This window comes from Microtus ochrogaster, chromosome 2, assembly GCF_000317375.1.
Source record: "Microtus ochrogaster isolate Prairie Vole_2 chromosome 2, MicOch1.0, whole genome shotgun sequence".
In the NCBI taxonomy this organism is placed as follows: Eukaryota; Metazoa; Chordata; class Mammalia; order Rodentia; family Cricetidae; genus Microtus; species Microtus ochrogaster.
Window position 1 is genome coordinate 30306999 of NC_022010.1, and position 21054 is coordinate 30328052.

General features: G+C 45.5%; 1 protein-coding gene across 4 annotated transcripts in view; it reads right to left on the reverse strand.

Annotated features, from left to right (window-relative positions):
• Katnal1 (katanin catalytic subunit A1 like 1) overlaps nt 1-14168 on the reverse strand; it is a 59640-nt gene extending 45472 nt beyond the window's left edge. Inside the window, exons 1-3 of one of the 4 annotated variants that reach the window (XM_026785048.1) lie at nt 14147-14168; nt 6850-7025; nt 5057-5217 (exon numbers count right to left, since the gene is read on the reverse strand). In XM_026785048.1, the coding sequence (XP_026640849.1) occupies nt 5057-5217; nt 6850-7011 (323 nt within the window). In that variant the 5' untranslated portion in view covers nt 7012-7025; nt 14147-14168. Of the gene's footprint in view, nt 1-5056; nt 5218-6849; nt 7026-13344; nt 13781-13854; nt 14004-14146 lie in introns of those variants that run through there. The other 3 variants (XM_026785034.1, XM_026785042.1, XM_005344720.2) reach the window with 3 other exon arrangements.
• Between the last annotated feature and the right edge of the window lie 6886 nt (nt 14169-21054).

Below are 21054 nucleotides of genomic sequence, written 5' to 3' on the forward strand. Positions count from 1 at the left end.
ACACACACTCACACACACTCACACACACATTCTCATACACATACTCACACACACATTCTCACACACACATTCTCACACACACATTCTCACACACACACTCACACACACATTCTCACACACACACTCACACACACATTCTCACACACACATTCTCATACACACATTCTCACACACACTCACACACACACACTCACACACACATTCTCACACACACACACACACATTCTCACACACACACACACGGACATAGGCATGCACATTCACTCACACACATGGACATATACACAAAAAGAAATAAAATGTATTTTACTGACTATATCAGTCTCAGCTACCGACAACCTCAGTCTAAGGCCTCACAAGAAGAGAAAACCTTGTTAAAGAGGATGCACTCACTAAGCCTAGATGTAAAATGTTATTGGAATCATTTCACTAATATAAGAAACTTACTTACAAAGGACATAATCTGAAGGCTTCTCTTTTTTAGAGTTCAACTCTACCATTGCTTTGACCTCCCATCATGACCCTACTTTCACAACTCAATTTTCTCAGATTGAAGGCCATGTGTCTAATTTATTCAAAAGACTGCTTTGATTTATCTAAGCAGCTGCCGGTGAGTTAAAACATGATCATGATTAAACTCAGCAAATCCATGACACATAAAGTCTAACTGCAGAAAACATGGTAAAACCACTGACAGAAGCTGCCATGTGCGCACAACTGTGACGCGAAACTGGAAGGCGGAGAGGAGTTCTGGACTGCAGTTCATAAACTAAACCAGACCCAAGTCAGACCCGCTGGCCAGCTTAGCAGCCAAGGCCAAGCTCATCAACTTCAACTTTGAAAGGCTTTGTAGGAAAACAGTAAATTATATTTCTCTATTGACTAAAATAATTATTTCAGTGTGGTGCTCCCACAGGGACATGTTTTAATTACATTTAAATTATTAATTTTTATTTTATTAAGCATTTCCAATTTCTTCATTCTAGCACTACTAGTAAGAATTTAACAAGTAGACATTAGGACACAGACTATATATCAAAATGTAGCCACAAATGCCACTGGATGTGTGTGCTGAAATCACAGAGCAAAATGGATACAAATATGACCGCTGGCACTGGGAGAGTCTAGGTTCAAATCCCAACTCTGGAAAAATAACAAGCTTAGCATCACTATCATTGTCTGGACATCAGGGTCTCAGCATTAATTGAGCATGCTAGAACAGTCCATATGTGGTGGGGTCGCTGGAGGACTTAAATCAGAGACCACTTAGAGATACAAGTGGCCAGTGCTTACTTAGTGGACCCGGTCCCCTGAAAATGAACACCAACTTCATGGTCAACGGTGAAAGCCCAGCATGTTCTCTGCCGGCATTATCCAACATGGTCCAGAAACTAAAGATTTATGCAGAATTTTCAAGGAGAAAATATAATTACTAGAAGTTTTTCTGAATGAAATAATTGTTAATTACATCATTCTTTTATTATTTATCTGAAAGAATACCATAGCTCCTTTTTCCAAAGCTGACCGTTGATTTTAACTATACCTCTTGATCATCATCACTGAGTTCTCTTATTTGATCCCGCGAGGAAGAGACTCCGCTATAGAAGAGGCTGAAGTCAATGTCCAGAGTTAAAATAGCTATGGCACCAGAGCAGGTGGGCATCAGCCACGCTGCTCAGACCCAGGTGGGGACGGCAGCTGTCTTTGTAAAGAACCTTGCCAGGCAGCCATCATCTCCAGGTGGAGTTTTTGTTTCATGACTTGGAGAAGAAACACAAGGTTTAAAGTAGTAAAATGGTGTTCAATTCCAGCTTCCCACGGCCTGTAACTGAGAGCACACGATGACCTGGTCATCTTTGCACACGTTCAATGCACCAGACTGAGTTGGTTCAGTAAAGCATTCTCCACCGTGGCAGGCCACTGCCGCTTGTTTACAGGCAGAGCCTGTTCCTTGAGTCTTAAACTATGACCCGCATTAGTACTTAGGAATTAAACATTCCACACCCCCAACCTCCAACCGCACCATACAACCTCTTGAGTCGTCCCGTGTTTTCCTGTGGTCACTGACAGGTGTGATAAAGGTCTGAACGTGAAATATCCCCACGGGTTCATGTGTTATACACTGGGTCCCAGGGACAGGGTCCCAGGGACAGGGCCATGTGGACCCTTCACCAGTAGGGCCAGCATGTACTGTGATCTTGGAGCATGTACTGTGATCTTGGAGTGTGTACTGTGATCTTGCCCCTGGCGCCTCTGCCGCCCCTCTGCTTCCTGTCTCAAGGCTAGCAGAGGTGCTCCTCCGCCAGGTGCTTCCTTCACACAGGCCTTCTGCCCAAAACACAGTGCCCAGGGGTCTTGGACTCCAGCCCCAGAAGCCCTGAGCACTGAGCCTTTCTTCATTGTTCCCATCAGGTACTTGTACTGACACAAAAGTAATACAATTGAAAGACCCCAGCTTAGCTGCTGTAATGCCATTTTGCAAAGCTTTCACACAAACAAATGTAAGCTCAAGGTAAAGTCAGTACTCCTAGGCGGCCAAAACAGGATATCTGTGGTCAGACACCAGGCCTAGGAGGGGAACGGACAGTTCTGGGAAAAACTACATGTGCCCTAGATAGAGCCAAGTCAGCTATTATCATATCTTCATGTCCCCAAGGAGCTTGTCTCCAAGTGAACCCATCGCCCCATCCAAACTGACCAATGGGATTCCTGTAACCATGCTTCTACTTCTGTATGCCTACTCCGCCCGCCTGTTTCCATATAAAAGACCCCCTGCCCAGCCTGAGGGCGAGCAAGTCTTCCAATGAGACTCTGACTCCCACGGTCTCGACTGTTCCTTGGGTTAGGGGGTCTCCTCCTGAGGGAAGGACCACTCTGAGGTCTTTCACAATGTGGAAACGAGAGCCTCTCTCCCAGGTGGCACACATGCTCCGATTGTCGTGTTCATATTCACTGTCTCTAATCCACAGAGAAGCAGAGCACATGCCACGAACAAGGGCTATACGTGGCGGAACTGCTTTAGACTTCGTTTTCCTCTTTGTGTGCACATGCCAGGGAGGCCAAAAGATCCCCTGGAGCTGCAGTTTAGAGGTGACTGTGAGTCGCTCAGTGTGGATGTTGGGCACCAGCTGGGTCCTCTGCAAGACAGCATCCACTGAGCCATCTCTCCAGCACCCACATAGGAAAAAAAATTAATTTAGTGTGGAGAAGGTCTGCTGTGTGTTTATCTTTTACTTTCATCATTTAAAAAATAGGATTGAAAATAAGTATAGACATAAATGCAGTCTAAGTCATAGGCATGTCAGAAGGACAAACAGCAGGAGAAAGCTGAGTGAGGAGCCGGTAATAAGTGACGGTTTCCAGGCCGGCAATCATCAACGGGAGAATGTTAGCCACAATTTTCATCATTTGAGTCACAAATGTTAGAGTTGCCTCCTGAAATTAATGAAGGCGATCTAACAATTCAGAACATGCGCTCTAAAATATCAATTTACTAATAATTCTTAGCTTTAAGCCAGAAGTAGATTTTGGAATTAATGATTTCCAGGAAAAAAAAATGAAGCATTCCATTAACTGCACATACAGGGACAATGTGATGCTCTGACAGACGACCGTCCCTTCCTTCCTTCCTTCCTTCCTTCCTTCCTTCCTTCCTTCCTTCCTCCCTCCCTCCCTCCCTCCCTCCCTTCCTCCCTCCCTCCCTTCCTTCCTTCCCTCCTTTCTTTTCAGTATTTACTCTGGAGTTTCCCAGAGAACAGTCATGACTCCTCAAATGGTGTGCTCTGAGGGGTGAGTGCTACCTAAGCCAAAAATGCATCATTGTCCTAAAAAATAAATTTTCATCTAGTGCCTGCCTTTACTAGGGAAATCACAAACACCCAGAACTCAGTAGAAGAAATTCCAGAAGAATTTAGGTGGTTGAGATGGTGCAGAATGCAATCCTGGCACTTGGGAGGTTAATTCAAAAGATTCACAGATAGAGGCTGGCCTGGGCTACATGACAAGTTCTAGGACAGCCTGGTCTACATAGCAAGGCCCTTTCTTAAAACAAAACAACAAAATATTAGCCATTTTTCACAATCCTTTAAACGTTTTAGAAAACTTCAAGAGAGCAGTTAGTTGAACAGATGACCCCAGCTACCAGCAAAAGGAAGATGTGTTTCCTATAGAACAACACTTTGCCCACAGAACCATGTCACAAGGCAAGAGACAGAAGGAAAGCCCAAAACCTGATCTCAGATCCCCATCTAACCTAACTCCAGTTCCCCAGGGCTCAGTCTCCTAACTGGTGAACTTAATGGAGTTCCTCAGCCAGCGTTGAACTCCTACCATGGGCAAGCCTCTGTGTTAGCAAAGGACATTTGCTGTGTGGTTTTGAAGCAAATGCAGTCTTGGCCCTTGCCTTCCATCACTTGCTCTCTAATCCTGAGGAGACACGCAAATGCAACATGACAGCTGCAAGCCCATGCTGCAGCCAGTTGACAGGGCCCTGAGGACCAGGAGCAGCTTAGAGGTGTGAATTACTGGGTTCCTTGGAGATAGAACCCACGCAGAGACAGCAGACAGGAGACAGGAGGAGGAGAGCACTCAGATGGAAAGGGTCAGAGAAGCAAAACAAAACTTTTGTGGGAACAAAAGCTTCCCTTGCCACCCTGAGGAGTCGGAACTTTAAGCAATGATAGGCCACTGAAAATTACAGGTGTCCCATCCACACTAAGACTCTGGCAGTCAAACCAGATGAATCCAGTCTCCCCACACTCACTGGAAGGGGTCAGTCCTCTCAAACAAACATCAAGATGTGGTGCTAATCTAAAAGAGGTCTCTTAACCGCTGTCAGGCACCTGTTATAGTGACAACCATAAGGCCATGGAAAGCAAGGGCATGACACGGATTTGCCTCTTCTTTTACCAACACAAACTCTGGACCCCTACAAGGAACAAACATGATAAGCATATTAAGTCTATAAGCCCCCAAAATGCTTCTGCAAAACTGTTCAAATAAAGCTTCACTCTGAGCATGGTTATCTAGAAGCTCCTATCGACCAAGTCTCACTTACCTGTGTTCTGCAGGGACAGGGGGTGGCCAAACTGCTGGATCTCTAAATGGCTCATCTTGACAAGACACAGGAAAGTCCGGGGGCTTGTCGACTTTAAAGCTTTCTAACGTGCTGACAATACTCTTAACTTGTTCGTATTCTTCCAGCAGTTCCTGCCGGACCTTAAGAAAGGAGCCGTTACGTTAGAAGCCATTCAAAGTTCACATAAAGTGCAAATAAATTACTGCAGAGGTAAACTTCCTTAGCGCTAGTCAAAGTGTGCAAATGAGTCACAGATGCCTTATAAACAGCTATTCAGAGTGGCAGGAGCAGAGCGCGGTGAGAGCCGAGCCTGCACTGCGCACCCCTTCACAAAAGGGAAGACTGTCTAGTAAAGCATGTGCTGATTATTAATATAACTTAAATCGAACATTTGTATCAGGAACAAGTTCTTCACCCCAGACATTGAAGATACTATGCTAAATCTTTCAATATTCTTAGAGACTAAAATAAAATTGGTCAAAATTGTCACCCCCCGCTCGCCATTGCCACTGTCACCAAGTATGAAATGCTTGCCCCGAGAGACTGGTCACTGGGGGACACTGCTAAGGACCACACAGCACCTACTCTTATTTATGACCCCCTTCACTTCAGCCTCTTTTGGCCTTCACCTCTTCTGAGTCCTGGATAAAGTTTATCTTAAGTCAAGACTTTCCCTACATTTGAAAAACATAGCTGAGTACCTACCATGTAGAAAGCCCTATCTTCAAACTTGGCACACATGCTAACTGTCAAGAGCAAACAACGACTGGAAAAGTTGTACCTATAAACTCCTTTTTAACAATTAGAGCAATTTTTAATCAGAAAGAACACTTAACTCCAAAGCAGAGCAGAAAAAATTTCCCTTAAACAGTATACTGAAAAGAGCCATGAGGAGCTGCAGAACAAAGGCAGACCCCGAGTGGAGGGGACCACCAGCATGTGTGGCCATAAGACACAACATACAGGACATTACATGCTGGACCCGCATAAAGTGCACACGGGAATCTCCAGGGAAACACTCCCCACCACAAGACACAAGCACCCTGCCTGGGAGAAGCAAGAAAACCTGAGACCCAAGAATTTCAGCCCAAGTCACAGCTAGTGTGGCGTTCTTACTCAATGAAACTGGTGAATCTTCTGTTGGAAAACAAGCCCATTTTCCCTCAAAACTTAGGGAGCACTAACTTCTGACGGGTAGAGAAATGAGGGGCGGCCCTGGAAACACACCAAAGGAAACGGAAACTTCAAAGTGCTGTCAGACTTTGTACTTTTAATTTTAAAAGGATTTTAAGTTACAACAGTAATTGGGGAAATTATAATTCAAGTTTGCATTAACTGTACTATTATATAATCAAGTTGTACAGTCAAAAAGACAGAAATGATGTTAATGCCTTGATTAGATTACCAGCTCATTTGTGTTTGAGAGGGCACTTTCAAGGAAAACTTTTATGAACTAGGTCAAAACTAGAAAGGAAAAAAATGAAAGGATAGACAGCAACAAGGAACACCTAATTCTAAAACTCTGCTGGCAGATACAATTGAGCACAAACATTTTCAAAAATTAAGAAAACCTTCAGCTACAAAGATTAAAATGCATGGTCAGAAACACACAGACTATTGAGTAGATATCAGAACCGCACATAGAATTATATGGGAGATGTAGTTCAGTATTCAGACCAATAACAGAACGTGTGAATTCTCTGGTAATTTCCCAACTCTGCTGCCTCAACTGAACAGAACAAGGCCGCCATGGCGCAGGGAAGCCGTCCTACCTGATGCCACTTCCCTTTGACAGCCGGGTCTCTCACTGACTGGCAGTGTCTCTGGATCTGCTGGATCACCCCCTGGTAGTACACCATCGAAGAGTCGTAATTTCCCAGAAGCGCGTACTCTCGCCCTTTCTTGGCATTGTCGCAGATCTCTGCCAAATTCATCTTCCTTCAGATACCTGAACAATAAAATGCAATGTGTTTTTTAAGGTTTTAAAACAGTTATCAATTTTGTGACATGTGCATCAAACTGGTTCAGAGTCAAACAGTCTTGAGACTACACTACATTTCCAGTTCTCTAAGTACTCAGGAGGCCACAGAACATCCAGGGGATAACAGGGAGCACCACCGAGGTAACAGACAACTGGAGATGAGGACCTGGGTGCTGCTCCTAGCTCATTCCTAACTGCCACCAACTCAGTCCCATATATCCACGAGATTCTCTTCTGCCCGCTACTTCTTTATAATGTATGTGAATACTGTGAAGTAGCTTAACTTTTGCTGTTTTGCTGAGACCCTCGGCCCCCAGGAGGAAAGAGCCCCACTTCGGGTTATACTTCGGAGGACAGCCTGTGAAGTCCATCATCATCCGGGTGCCCTAACTGTGTCACTCAACAGAGCAAAGTATAAATTAAACTGTGAGAGATTTCTGCATCTCAATCTGTCCTTCTCCTTCAACGTGTGTCTGTTTTGTATAAGGAAGAGGAGACCAGATAACTTTCATGAGTTGACTCTACTTGCACCATTGAGCCGTCTCTCCATCCTGTTTGATGCTGTCCTATTGGGTCCATCCTTCTGATGCTGGGAATGACCTCTGAGCCTCCGGTTTCTAGGCCAGTCCTTCACCTCAGCAATGCTGGCTTTTCTCTAGACTTTCCCAAAGTCTCCTAGTCACCCAAGGCTTCTTAGCAAAGACACTTTCTACACAAGACCATAAGCACAGAAACTCCTGAAAAACAGAGGAGGGGCCCTAGAAAAAATACAAATTACCCTATTATCTCTGGAACAGCAAGCGAATTAAATGTCTAATAGCAGAAATAGAAATATTTCTTCTTGCCTTCCTAGGAAATTACGCTTTGGTTTGGGTAGCCTGACTTTCCCAAAGTGGACAGTGGAATCAGCAAGCTCTGGGCCCAAGTGAGAGACCATGCCTCAACATTTAAGATAAAAAGCAAAGGAGGGGAACCTTGATGTCACTCTCTGACCACCACAATTTGTTCACAGCCATGCCAGTGCACCTACACACACGTGCACCCACAAACATGCATACACACATGCATTCACACCACATACATACATTTAAAAAAAAAATTAAGAAGTCCCAAAAGATCAGTAAATTACTTCTCTCCGTCTATCCAGGAGAATGCTTCCAAAGAAAAATCAGCCTTGGAAATAAGGCCTGCCCAGAATGTGGGTAGCAGCATCTCATAGGCTGGGGACCCAGACAGAAAAGCACACGTCTTCTCTTTGCTCTCTGGGTGCCGCAGCTCTGTCACCATGCCCCTCGGCCCTAATTCACTAACTACCTCAAGAAGGACCGGAAGCATGGAGCCAGCCTTACCATCGACCGAATACCAAAACCATGAGAGTCAACAGAGGCTTCTTCCTTTAGGCTATGAGTCACTCCTATCTGTCACAACAGTCTAGACTCTTGCTTTATGGCTAGCTTAGCCTCAGTGAATAAACCTGTACAGAGAAAGTCCTCCATAAATTATGATCTTCTAAGGTTGCTGTCTGGCAAATTATATTATTTTTGCTAATATGTACAGGCATACCATTTTGTAGGGAAAACATTTTGATATAACAAAAGGCCTGGCATCCCTTTTTGTAAAGGTTCAAACAAGCATTTAAGTTCTAAGGACTAGCAAGCAAAATAGAGGACACTATGCAAAGAATTATAAGGCAAAACTTTCTATATTCTCTGGTGATAAAACTAAAACCTATAGATAGCAGTGACTCTGTAAAGCAGGTCTCCTAATGAAAAGGATCAACCGTCTTCAAAGCTTAGAACTGAGTTAGTGCTCCCCGCCATCAATCACAAGCAGCATGCCACTAGCACCGGTTTTTAATACTGCTGCGTGTGTTTCATCTGTTCTTAAACGACTCGGTGGAAGACAGAGTGGTCCTCCCACATCGCGCTAGCAACTGCAGCCACGTGACTTCCAGTCAGCACAGGCACTGTTCAGAAAGTATTTAAACAATGCATTCTGCAGATTATTCAAGACCGATTAAAGAGGAAGCTGAAAGGAACTTCAATATCATAGTTAAATGGATATCTAATATGAAAATTTGCCTCAGTCTGGAAAACGATGCTAAAACCCGTCTGAGTTCAGAAGAATACTGACAGCCACTGTAAGAATGGAGATGTCAGCCAGGCAGTGGTGGCACATGCCTTTATCCCAACACTCAGGAGGTGGAGGCAGATGGATCTCTGAGTTCAAGGCCAGCCCCCTGGTCTACAGAGAGAGTTCCAGGACAGCCAGGACTACAGGGAGAAACTTGGGGTAGGAGAGCAGAACGGAGCTGTACTTGTTTGTCTTCTGACTATATGGAGAGCTGAACAACACGGAGAGTGTGCAGAAACACTAACTGGCACAGCAATAATTTTTATTGCGGTCTTGGTTTTGATATAAGCACCTGCTCTGTCTTAGAACGTGTAGGGTGAACTCACTAAGAAATATTACTGAATTTATGGCAAAAAGCAAGCCACTTGGCGTTCAGTAAGATGGCTGAGGGTAGTCCCTCTCATTCTGAAAACTTCCCACCTCCACCCAAAGCTCAAAACCTAACTATTGCTAAGCCAGCAGGCGGCTGTGCGGCTAAGGCAAGGGAAGGTGTTGCTCCTACTCTTGACACAAACTTATGGACCTGACAACAGCTAATTCCATAAGGGAATTCCAAATACTGACCCTGCATGGACCTTGACTATGGGAAGATATAAATATTATCTGTAAAACACCAAAGAATAAATGACAGATGACCACAAGCTTAATCTAGCACACATTTTCCTGCCTCATAACCATGTCCACCTGAGTTCATCTCCATTCGACACAGCTGTTCACAATCACCCTTCCAATAATGTATCTTCAAAGATCCAGGTTGTATGAAAATGTTTTGATGTCTTGAAAACTCTGTATGTGTCCTCGATGCCCCCCAACACACAATGTTTGTGTAAACTCACTTTTTAATCACTTCAAGTTCAGTGTTGACTTCCCAAATAAACAACGGAGCAATATTGCTAACATCTGCCATCTCATCAAGAGCCAAGGAAAACCACTCAAAATCATTTCCTTGGGTTTTTAATTGATTAATGGTGCCCTCAATGCTTCGAGCAACCGTTCATGCCAAAAGGCTAATCATTTTAAACAAGTTTATTTTCTCCAGACACAATTCTATGCCTACTGCAATCCAGCTCCCCAATGGTCCCTGATTTTCTTACTTGGCTAACAAATGCGCCATTTGTAAATGACCGGCAGCGCAGCTTCATTTCCACTTTGCAATTCTGCGAAGAGATTCTCCTGGAAGAGGGTACCCATGTGAAAGCCTGCTGGTTTGACCGGCCTTGGCTGTCTTATGCAGCTTGGCTATGTTGGGTTGGCTTACTCTGGTGACAGTGCTGTGTACTGATGGCCCCCGGGGCACTGCATAAGCAGACTGCTTCGTCCTCTGACTCGCTGCCATCTAAATGTTCCGAATGCATTTTTCCACCTTTCCTTGTTCTGAAATGAGTATGCACTAATAATTTAGGTGTCAAGTTCAGCACCAAGACTCGGCTGGCAGCCTATCAAGTACTTGTATCAGGCCTGTGCAAATACCACTTGATCTCTGACACAAGGACTCAACTCTGCCATTGCAGAGAAAGGCAGCCATAAGTGGTACATAAACAGCGGAGTGGGGCTGCATCCCAATGCAGGGTCTTCTGTATAGATACTGAAATCTGAATTTCCTTCCATTTCTATGAGTGATCAATATATCAATTTTTTTTTCCTTCAACTACTAGAAAAGGGCAAAAGTGATCCCTAGTTCTTGGGTCATTCAAGAATAGCCTGCTGGGTACTGGCCCCTGGACTGCAGTGTGCTGGTGCCTGCTCAGAGCAACCCATCTTTCATTTTAGGGCAGGAGGGGTTAAACCCCAAAGAGGCAGAAAGGGAAAACATAATAAAGAGAAGGAATTGTGCCAAAGGAGCTGGGTAATGACTTTAATCCCAGCGTCTGAGTCTGAAGCAGCTGGATCTCAAGGACAGCCTGGTCTGCACAGTGGGTTCTAGCTAGGCAAAGCTAGAGTGAGACCCTGTCTCTAAAATAAAATGTGAATCTATCAATCAAAACTTTAAAAAAAAAACAGAAAAAATACAAAACACTTCAGTGTGGCCAAAAGAAGATTTTTCAGAAAGTTCAATAAAATTTGTCAGCTTCTAGTGAAGCTAGCTAGGAAAAGGAAGAAACATTACCAACCGGAACTGAGGGAAGGCTAGCATTGCAAACTTCACCAGACAGCTTACTGAAACAGACAAATCTGTGAGGTCACAACGCACCAAACCCACTCCAGAGAATCTGAGAGTAACCTCACCTATCCTGTATCAGTCAGGGAAACAGAGTCTGTTAAGACCTCCTCAAACCACTCCAGACCCAGCAGCTACACGCAAGCCCTAGAGAGTCCTAAAGGTGGTTGTTTTCACTCTTTACTCTTTGTTCTCTGGGGGGTCTGCCACCCAGAACCCAAACAAATCATTATTTTTTCTTCCGGATGCCCAGTCTTGCTTGGCTTGTTTCTAGTCAGTTTTCCTAAATTATGCCAGCTACCTTTTGCCTCTGGGCCTTTTCCTTTTCTTCTCTGTATATTTCACTCTTACTCCATGAGTGGCTGACTGGTTGGCCTCTTTCCTTGATCCCTCTTGCTCCCCTGCCCCCATATATTCTCTCTGCCTGTCAGCCCCACCTATTTCTCCCTCCTGCCTACCTATTAGCCATTCAGCCATTTATTACGGCAATCAGGTGTTTTAGACAGGCAAAATAACACAGTTTCATAGGGCTAAACAAACACAGCATAAAAGAATGCAACACATCTTTGCAGCATTAAACAAATGTTCCACCGCATAAATGAATGTAACACATCTTCAACTAATATTCCACAGCAAAATACACTCTCCAGAAAGAGGCAAAAATATTTTCAACTCATGTTTGAAGACTGTCATCGATTCTAAAACCAGACATAAGAAAACTCCATGCCACTATTCCTCATGATTGTGGATACAAAATGTTTACATTTGAACCAGTTCTGCACTGTATACCATGGAGACCAAGCTCTTCTAAAAGGTTGTGGAAAGCACACCAGTGGTTGGATTATGAGTTAGACACACTTGGCTAAAGTCTCCAGGTCACGACTTTGGACAAGCTCTCTAAACCCCGTTCGTCATCGCTAAGTAACAAAAGTACTTCCCATTTTCTTTGTAGGGCTTAAATAAGGACCTCAATACAAACCACTGTGTATAAGCATTCACTAAACGGGATCATTCTTGAAATTACTGTTCCCATCGCACAACCGTGAGGAAATGAATGCATGCCAAGGACGAGATGGTCACCTTCTAGTCACCTCCTTAGCTCCACCACTTAACATATTAGCTAGCAGTAAGAATAGTCTTACATGTATTTTAATGAATAAATATATAATACCTCAAATCTCTACACTATATAAGACCTCTCCTCCACCCCTACAGCCTTACTAGTTACCTCCTTATCCAAAAAACAAAAGAAAAAAACCCCACTACTTTAAAATGTAAGTATGTCAGCACAATTGAGAGAAAATAAGTTTAGTGCTCCTGGTCTTATTTTTGTTGTTATTTCTAACATACAAAAATATACATACAAAAAATAATAATAAGTCTACAGCAGTGTCAAGAACGTCCCAACTTACCCCATATAATACCAAATGTGAGGTTATCTATCTAGTAAAAACCTTAATTTAAAGGATGCGCTCGCTGAGGGCCACTTTCCAGATCTGTCAGCTTTCTTCCCACTAGGCCTTTGACTCGGTTCTTGTGGCTGAGCTGTATTCCACAGCACGACATTTAAAACAGTAATACTTTTTTAAAAAGATGTGGCATAGCATGTTTTATTTTAAAAACATGGCCCTAGGAAATTCTAGAAAAAATATTTAGGATAACTAAGGAAAATAATACCACATATGGTCTTTAAAATTTTTACTATTTGCTTTAAAAGTTAACTAATCATTTAAAGTTTAACTAGACTTCAAAGTACAAACTTTCAGGCTGATGAATGGGGAGCAGGGGGGGAAGGGGCGGTCGTTATTCCACAATACTGAATCTTATAATGCAAAACGGTTAAAAAAAAAAAAAAAGGACACCGCCAGATAACAGTAGCATCGTTCATCCGCTCTCACGCTTATCCTTTTAAATATTACTGTCCTCTGAACGCACACTAATGAATGGGTTTAATATGCCAACAGCTCTGAGCTACTTGAAAATAAGCAGAAATACCTAGAGATTCACGGGAAAGGCAAAAGGCCTTTTAATGACGAGTTCGTTGGGTCTCTCAAAGACCTTGTGCCGTACACACAGTTCTGCACCAAGGGGCAGCGCCCTAGGAGGCCCAGGCCCCGCGCGGTGGCGATGGGGCGGGGCCGCGAGTGCTGTGGCTGTCGAGCCCGAGCGCAGCACTGAGGCCCGCGGCTCACCTGAGCTTCCCCAGCCCAACGCACCCCGTCCCGTTCAGCGACCACCCCGAAACCCCCTGCAGACAAAGAGCCCCATTAACGCTCTCGGGTCCGCTCCCAGTTTAGCAGTCGGTCACCGCGCTCAGAATCGCTGGGCTTTGTAGTTCTCGGGACCGAGTCACCCAACCCGGCGGCGAGCCTGAGAAGCCATCGAACTACAAGTCCCATGATGCCCTGCGATAGGGACCACTGTCCCCGCGACTCTCCGGACTTTTCCTCGGAGGAGCGGCCTAGTTGTAGGGCCACCAAAGGGATGCGGATAGGGACAGCCCACCTGGGCGCCGCAGCCCTGCTCTTCCGGTCACGCCGGCCCCTCGGGCTCACCACCTAAATCCTGCAGGTCAAGGCTGTCAAAAGGGGTGGGGCGGGGCGGTACCCAGCCAGCTGCCAACCGGAGTCCGTTAGTTCGCAGCCTGGGCGGAGAGGCGACGGCTCACGGTTGCCATGGCAGCGGTGGCAGCGCTGCGGGGAGGGTGTGTGGCTGAGTCAGCTCTGGGAGGAGCCTGGGAAGACGGGCTGTGGGGAAGGATGCTCAGGGGCCGGTGTTGTGAGCACAGAGACCTCACCTGGCAAGATGACAAGCCCGGAGACCCGGTGCAGGGCGTACTGCACCTACCACATTCTCACTGGACGTGTGCGGCGGCCGTTCGAGCGGCTCCTCGGTCTAAGTACACGACCTCGCTGAGAGCCAGCCTTGTGGACCGCTCGCAGCCCTCTCCTGCCGTTTTCCGAGTAGTGGGGTTGGAGCGAGCCTTTGCAAAAGATGGCGTGTGCACACAGCCTGCTGGAATACTCGGGACTTGTTTGGAACTCATAAATGGTCCTGATCCCCACCCATCTAATTCAAAGCTATAACGTGTCTTAGGCAGTCCTTTGCCCACTCACCAGGATCGCCATTGTAGTGTGGGCCTAATAACCTGGGCTTCTCACAGGGCATCCTGGCTAACTGCTTGGTAGGCACCTTACCTATCTGCTCCTACGTGTAATCTGCAAAACGGAGATATTTCTCTGTTCCTGGGAGAAACTTTAATGCTGATGAAGCAGTAATCAAGGTCTGGCATATCACTAGTAGCTTTTAGATACTGGTTAATCCAGTCAAAATACGTGGCTAGCCATTGAAGGTGGGTTGGCCGAGGGGGTAGTTGTCCTACACTGATTAAAAAGTGCTTTATCTTGCTAGAGATGTAGTCAGGGAAGTGTGTGTAGTTGTCAGAACTCATGGAATGGAACAGTTCAGATCTGCACATTTTACAGTACTCAAATTTACCTCAAAGGGAATGTAACGAGACAGCTCTAGTAGAAATCGTAGGGTATTCTAGGCCCAGTCTCCAGCTTTTATAGATGAGGAAATTAAGAAATTAATAAAAGGGGGAAGCGAATAACTGGCCTTGATGTTTTCTCATAATGTCTTTTGAGAAATTAGGGCTGGGTGTGGCTCATTTGTTAGAGCCCTTATCTAATGTGTGTGAATCTGGGTTTGATCCCCAGCACCACAAGAACCGAGCATGGTGGCACATAACTGTAACCCCGGCACTCAGAAGGCTGGAGGCGGGAGGACAGCTGTTCAGGATCAACCTCAACTGCACAGAGCTAAAGGCCAGCTTAGCATGTGTGAGAGCCTATGACAGAGAGAAAATGACAGATAAATCCTGGTGGACCTGGGCATAGTGGCTCACAACTCCCTGTGATCTCAGAGTTTGGGAGACTGGGGGAGGAGGCCGACCTCAAATTTGAAGTCAACCTGGACGACAAAGTGAGACTGTCTCAAAAAGGTGAGGAAGGAAAGGGGGGGGGGGCGTTGAAAAAACACAGTACTGTTTGTCAGAGTCGCCTGTCACAGAGGCCTTGTTAAAACTGGTTCAAGTCTGTTGCCCACCTCTGTGGGGACACCCAGCCTAAGACTGTACTGTCCATGGGGTACACAGTCTCGGGGTCACCTCTAGTTCAGAGTTCTTTCTCTGAGCACTTAAAGCTTCCTCGCATCTTACCCCCCCCCCTTCTCTCTCTCTCTTCCCCTTCCTCTTGAAAATCAATCTCCTCTCTTTGCTTATTGGCAAAGCACATTTTTCTGAAGGTCTGGAGTAGGTAGTTTTTAATGAAACACACACACACATAAAATTAGAAATCCTTCCCCTTAAAGGTCCTTTGTTTCCTCCCATGACATTTTCATCCACCAACTCCTAGCCCTTCAGCAGGAGCCACAACTTGCCCTTGTCCCCCATTTATGTAGTACCGTTTCTGCAGAAATCCACGTCCTCTCTCTATGCGGTATTTTTCCATCTCCCAGCCAGTGTTTTCATGACCACCTACCATGGCTAACCTGCTTACCAAAGTATTTTCCTACACAGAGAAAATTCCCTCCCCAAAGGAACTCTAGTGCCAGGAATTACAGGGTTTTTCTCCCTCTGCCCCCAGGGGCTGTGGAGATGGCACAGTCCATAAAGTGTTTGTCTTGACAACACAAGACAAAGTCTTCAATTCCATACCCAGACAATAGGGCAGAAAAAAAGCCAGGTATGGCAATGTAATTTGTAATCCCAGCACAGGGGAGGCCAAGCCTAGCCTACTCGGTGAGTTCTGGACCTCAGCAGTTTCGGTACCTCTGGCCTCCATATGCATTTGTATACACACACACACACACACACACGCACACACGCACACACGCACACACGCGTGCGCGCTCACACACACACACACATGCACATGGTGTTTTCACCTCATAGTCTTTATCCCCCTATTGGTTTGATTTAGTCCATATGCATATGACCTATCTATCTTCAGAGTGGTTCCAATTATTAATACTTTCACAACATCTGTGAGAGTGCTTTATCTAATCAAAGTGTGAAGTCAGGGGCTGGAGAGATGGCTCAATGGTTAAGAGCACTAATTGCTCTTACAGAGGACCTGGGTTCAATTCCCAGCACATATATGGTAGCTCACAACTGTAACTTCTGTTCCAGGGAATCCGACACCCTCACACAGACATATGTGCAGCAAAACACCAATGTACATAAAAATTATTTTTAAAAAGTGTGAAAGCAGATGAAAATAACTAGAATGTATTCTAAAGAGAAAGAAATGAAATCAGAACTCTGTACATGTTTAGCTTGTAGAGCAGAAGTGACAACATTAATTCATAAAATCCAGGACAGAATCTGAAGCAGAATGACATCTTTAGAGAAGCAACACTTGAACCTGTCACCTGTCACATTTTCTCTACGGCTCTGCATATGTAATGAGCATGTGTATTCTTTTTACTAGAGAAAGTGATACTGATCTGCTCCCAGCTGAACACATGGTTTTGTAGTAAGAATGAGGGTCACTTGATCCATCCATCCCTCATATAATTTTCCTTAGGACCGTCACTTGTCTCTGCAAGGCAGCTGGCCAGGGATGTAGTGCAACCTGCAGCCATGAAAAGGACACCAAAGACAAGATTCTGATGCCTAGTGCCTTGATTTTTGGTGTCAGCATCCCAGAACAATTAGCTTAGTGGGACAAGCCATTTGAGAACAGGAAGACCCTTCGCCACTGAGGCATAGCCAAAACCACCCTCAAGGGCCCCAAAGAGCTTTGGAGGAACAACAACCAACAAGAAACTTTTTCATATTTTCCCTGGATATTTTGTGTCTCAGTTACTATTCTATTGCTGTGAAGAGATGCCATGACCAAGGTTACTTATAAAAGAAAACATTTAACTGGGGGCTTGCTTACAGCTTCAGGGGCTACTAGTTCATGATCATCACCACTAGAAGCATAGCAGCCACACCTCCTAATCCTTCCCAAACAGTTCCACCAACTGGGGACCAACTATTCAAATATCTGAGCCTATGGAGGCCATTTTCATTCAAACCACCACAGTCTGTGTCATTAAAGTGATAACACTGTACAAAAACAAACCCCAAACTGGAGTTGGAAAGTTAGTGTTAATTAATCTAACACTCTTACAAGGAGATATAACATGTCTGATGCAGTCCTGTGTTTCCCTTGGGGTCTTGGTCTTCTTGGCCTCTGATGTTTGATGTTGCTAGTCACCCATTGTGGTGACCCATGACCCTTGTCCTCTTCCGAGCTTCCTATCTTCCTATTGTAATATTCCCATTGTAATATTCTCTAACTCCTCTACCAGTTCCAAAGGTCTCATCTCCACACCCATCCCATTCCCAGGGTTTCACCTCCCAACTCTAGCGGCCACGCAGATTTCTCTTTCTGGTTCTGACACCCAACTCTCAGGGTCCCACCAAGCAGGCCTTGTGCATCCTTGATGGATTCTTTTGCTTCTGTTCACCTGTGTGGCCACCACTGGCCTCCTACCTGTCCTGCAAACGTTAACTGGGGCTTCCCAGGAACTCTTCCCAGGTATCACTTCTGCTCCTAATCATCTCCCCCTTCTCTCCACTCACAGTATCTCCCGCCACTCGCTCACCTATCAAAAAACCCGCTGTCTGGTGATAGCTCATCTCTTTCTTATTGATTGGCTTTTGAACTTTCTTCCTGCTATATTTCATATTTTTCTGTGTATTTCTAGGTTTCCCCAATGCCATCAAAGATGGGCAGGTAGGTAGATAGATGATAGATAGATAGATAGATAGATAGATAGATAGATAGATAGATAGATAGATAGATAGATAGATGACATGTGTATTGGGGTGCACATGTGCATACATGCATATAGAGGACCAAAATTCACCCTCAAGTATCATTCCTCAGGTACCATACACCTTGTTTCTTTGTGGCAGGGTCTCTTGTCTCTCACTGGCCTGGAACTCATCAAGCAATTTGGACTGGCTAGCTTGTGAGCCCCAGAGATCTGCTTGTCTCTGCCTCTTAGAGCTGATCACAAGGGTACCACCAGGCCCAGCTTTCTTCATTGGGCTCTGGGACCTCAAACTGTATCTTTGTGCTTGTTCAGCAAACATTTTATCAATGGATATTTTTACCCATGGTCCCTCACTTTTCCTCTACTACCTCCCCCTGGGACTCTGACAGTTCCCATTGTTTGTGGAAGATTGTGTGCAAAGGCCGTCAATGGATAGTGATGAATCATGTGTGCTGTCTTTCCCCAAAGACACACTGTGATGATAAATTAGTCATATTTTATTAGATTAACCATAAGTATAGACTACAATAATGGTATTGTAATGAAGTTACCTAAAACTTAGAAATGATATGGGGTTTGGTGAGCCACACCATTAATCCTTAGGAGGCAGAAGCAGGCAGATCTCTATGCCTTTGAGACCAGCCTGGTCCACAGAGTGAGTTCCAGGAAAGTTAGGGTTACATAGTGAGATACCGCCCCCCCCCCCCGCTTTTTTGTCTCTGGAATTTTCCACTTAACATTGTGAACCTTTGTTGACTGTATGTAAGAAAACAAACTCAGGAATAAATGGAACTAACTGTATTCAAAACATCGGTGACCTTTTAATATAAATATCCCTGGAGCTTGGGGACATAGGTCCCCACATGCATTCAGCAGAGGGGTCCCTGGCAAGTCAAGTTTCTGTGAGAGGAGGCAGTAGGAGGAAGCATCCCATGCTGGAGCTTCGTGTCCTCCCATGCTTGGGCGGTTTCCTCACTGGGACATGGCCTGCCCACGGCTCACAGGTCATCAATGTGATGGAGCTCATGTAGCTGGCCTGGAACTATGTGAACCAGACTAACCTCAAACTTGTGGTCCTCCTGCCTCAGCCTCCATGAAGAATGGGATTACAAGCATGTGCAACTGTCCCAGCATCTTAATAGTTCAAACGTTGCAAACATGGTAAAGTTAAACAGAAAGACGTGCGATGAAGGTGCAGAGCACATCCTCAAAGGTAAGGTAACTGGAGTTACAGGGCCATTTGGTACTTTCCTCTCCAACCCCCCTCCCCATTGGTAGAGCAGGTCCTGGGTGTGGGAGCAGTGTGCATCACCCCACCAGGCGGGCCTGGGAACCTGGTGGCAGGTCTCCTAGCTGCAGCACAATCCTTTCTCTCCACCCTTGGCCCCAAGCTATCAGCTCAACCAGGCAGTGTCCCTTTCTACAGTCCACTCCTGTAGCCTCATCAGCTCCTCTAAGCTTCTGTGCTCTGATCACCCAGCCTCCTTCCCAGTCTTGGTTCTGCAACCTTGGAGGCTGCAGCTGCCTCTTGAGATTATTACATGCAGCTAGCTTCCTTTCAAAAGCTTCCATGTTCACTCAACTCCTTACACAAAATTCTCTATTAAAATTCTCTGGTTTCTTCTATGCCATGAGACCAAATAGTCTAAGCAGTTCCAACACAGTATGGAGCGTGTCTTAGACAGACGGGGCCATAATTGGCATGGGGGACCACTTTAGACTTCAGATTTATGAAAATGAGACCCAGTCCTGTGATAATCCAACCACCGCTGGACCCCAGGTGTGGTCCAGCCTGGACTAACTCTGAGACTCTTGTGGAGCCTGACTTGCCTCACTCGTGTTACACTCAGCATCCTGACTCTTCGGATAGGAAGAATAGAACAAAGAAGAAAACCAGGAAAGCCAGGCACCGGTGGGGGGGGTGTGTGGGAGGGGAGACATGATGGATACAGGAGATGGACTTCAAATGCTAAGGAGGGCCAAGGGCTGACTCAGGGGAAAAGGTGCTTTTTCAGTTCCTGGTATCCATATCAAAAAGCTGGACATGGCGGTGTATGCCTGTAATCCCAGCACTCCCGTAGCCAGACGGAAGGTGGTGCTGGAAAAATCTACCAGAAGGTTGTGTGTGCCACACAACAGCAGGAGCAAGAGAGGTTCTGCCTCAAAGCAAGGCGGAAGGAGAGTGCCGCCTCCTGAAAGCTTTCCTCAGACCTCCACACCCACCCCACAGTGCACCAAGGAGATGTGTACAATGGCAGCTTTGTCTCCAGCGCTACAGCTTCTTGTGGCCATTATGAGAAGAACAGACAAGAGGAAGAAATGCACAGCCCAACGCCTTGTTCCTGCATTTCTGCCTTATCCAATCAAAATGAAAATTGTGCTCTGCCTCACATGGTGCCTATTCTTCTGCCTGCCAGAGACAAAACTCGGCCATACATTCTCCATGAAGAGAACTGTCTCCCATGGTAAGAATGTAAAATGTTTCCTAGGTATGCCAAAATAAACTTTAAAAAAAATCTTCTTGGTGGTAGTTCATGAGGGGTCTCCTTATATATGGTTTTGTATTTATATAAACTTAAACTCTGAATAGAAAACCCAGGAGCAAATGGCTGCCGCAGTGGTCTGATTGAAATGGCCCCCACAGTCGCATAGGGAATGGCATTATTGGAGTATGTCCTTGTTGGGGTAGGTGTGGGCTTGTGGGAGGAAGTGTGTCACAGGGAAATAGGCTTTGAAGTTTCAGATGCTCAAGCCAGACCCAGTGTCATGCACATCCTCTCTCTCCCTCTTCCTGCTGCCTGCCAGTCCGGATGTAGAACTCTCCACTTCCTCTCCAGCATCATGTCTGCCTGTGTGACATCACGCTTCCCTCCA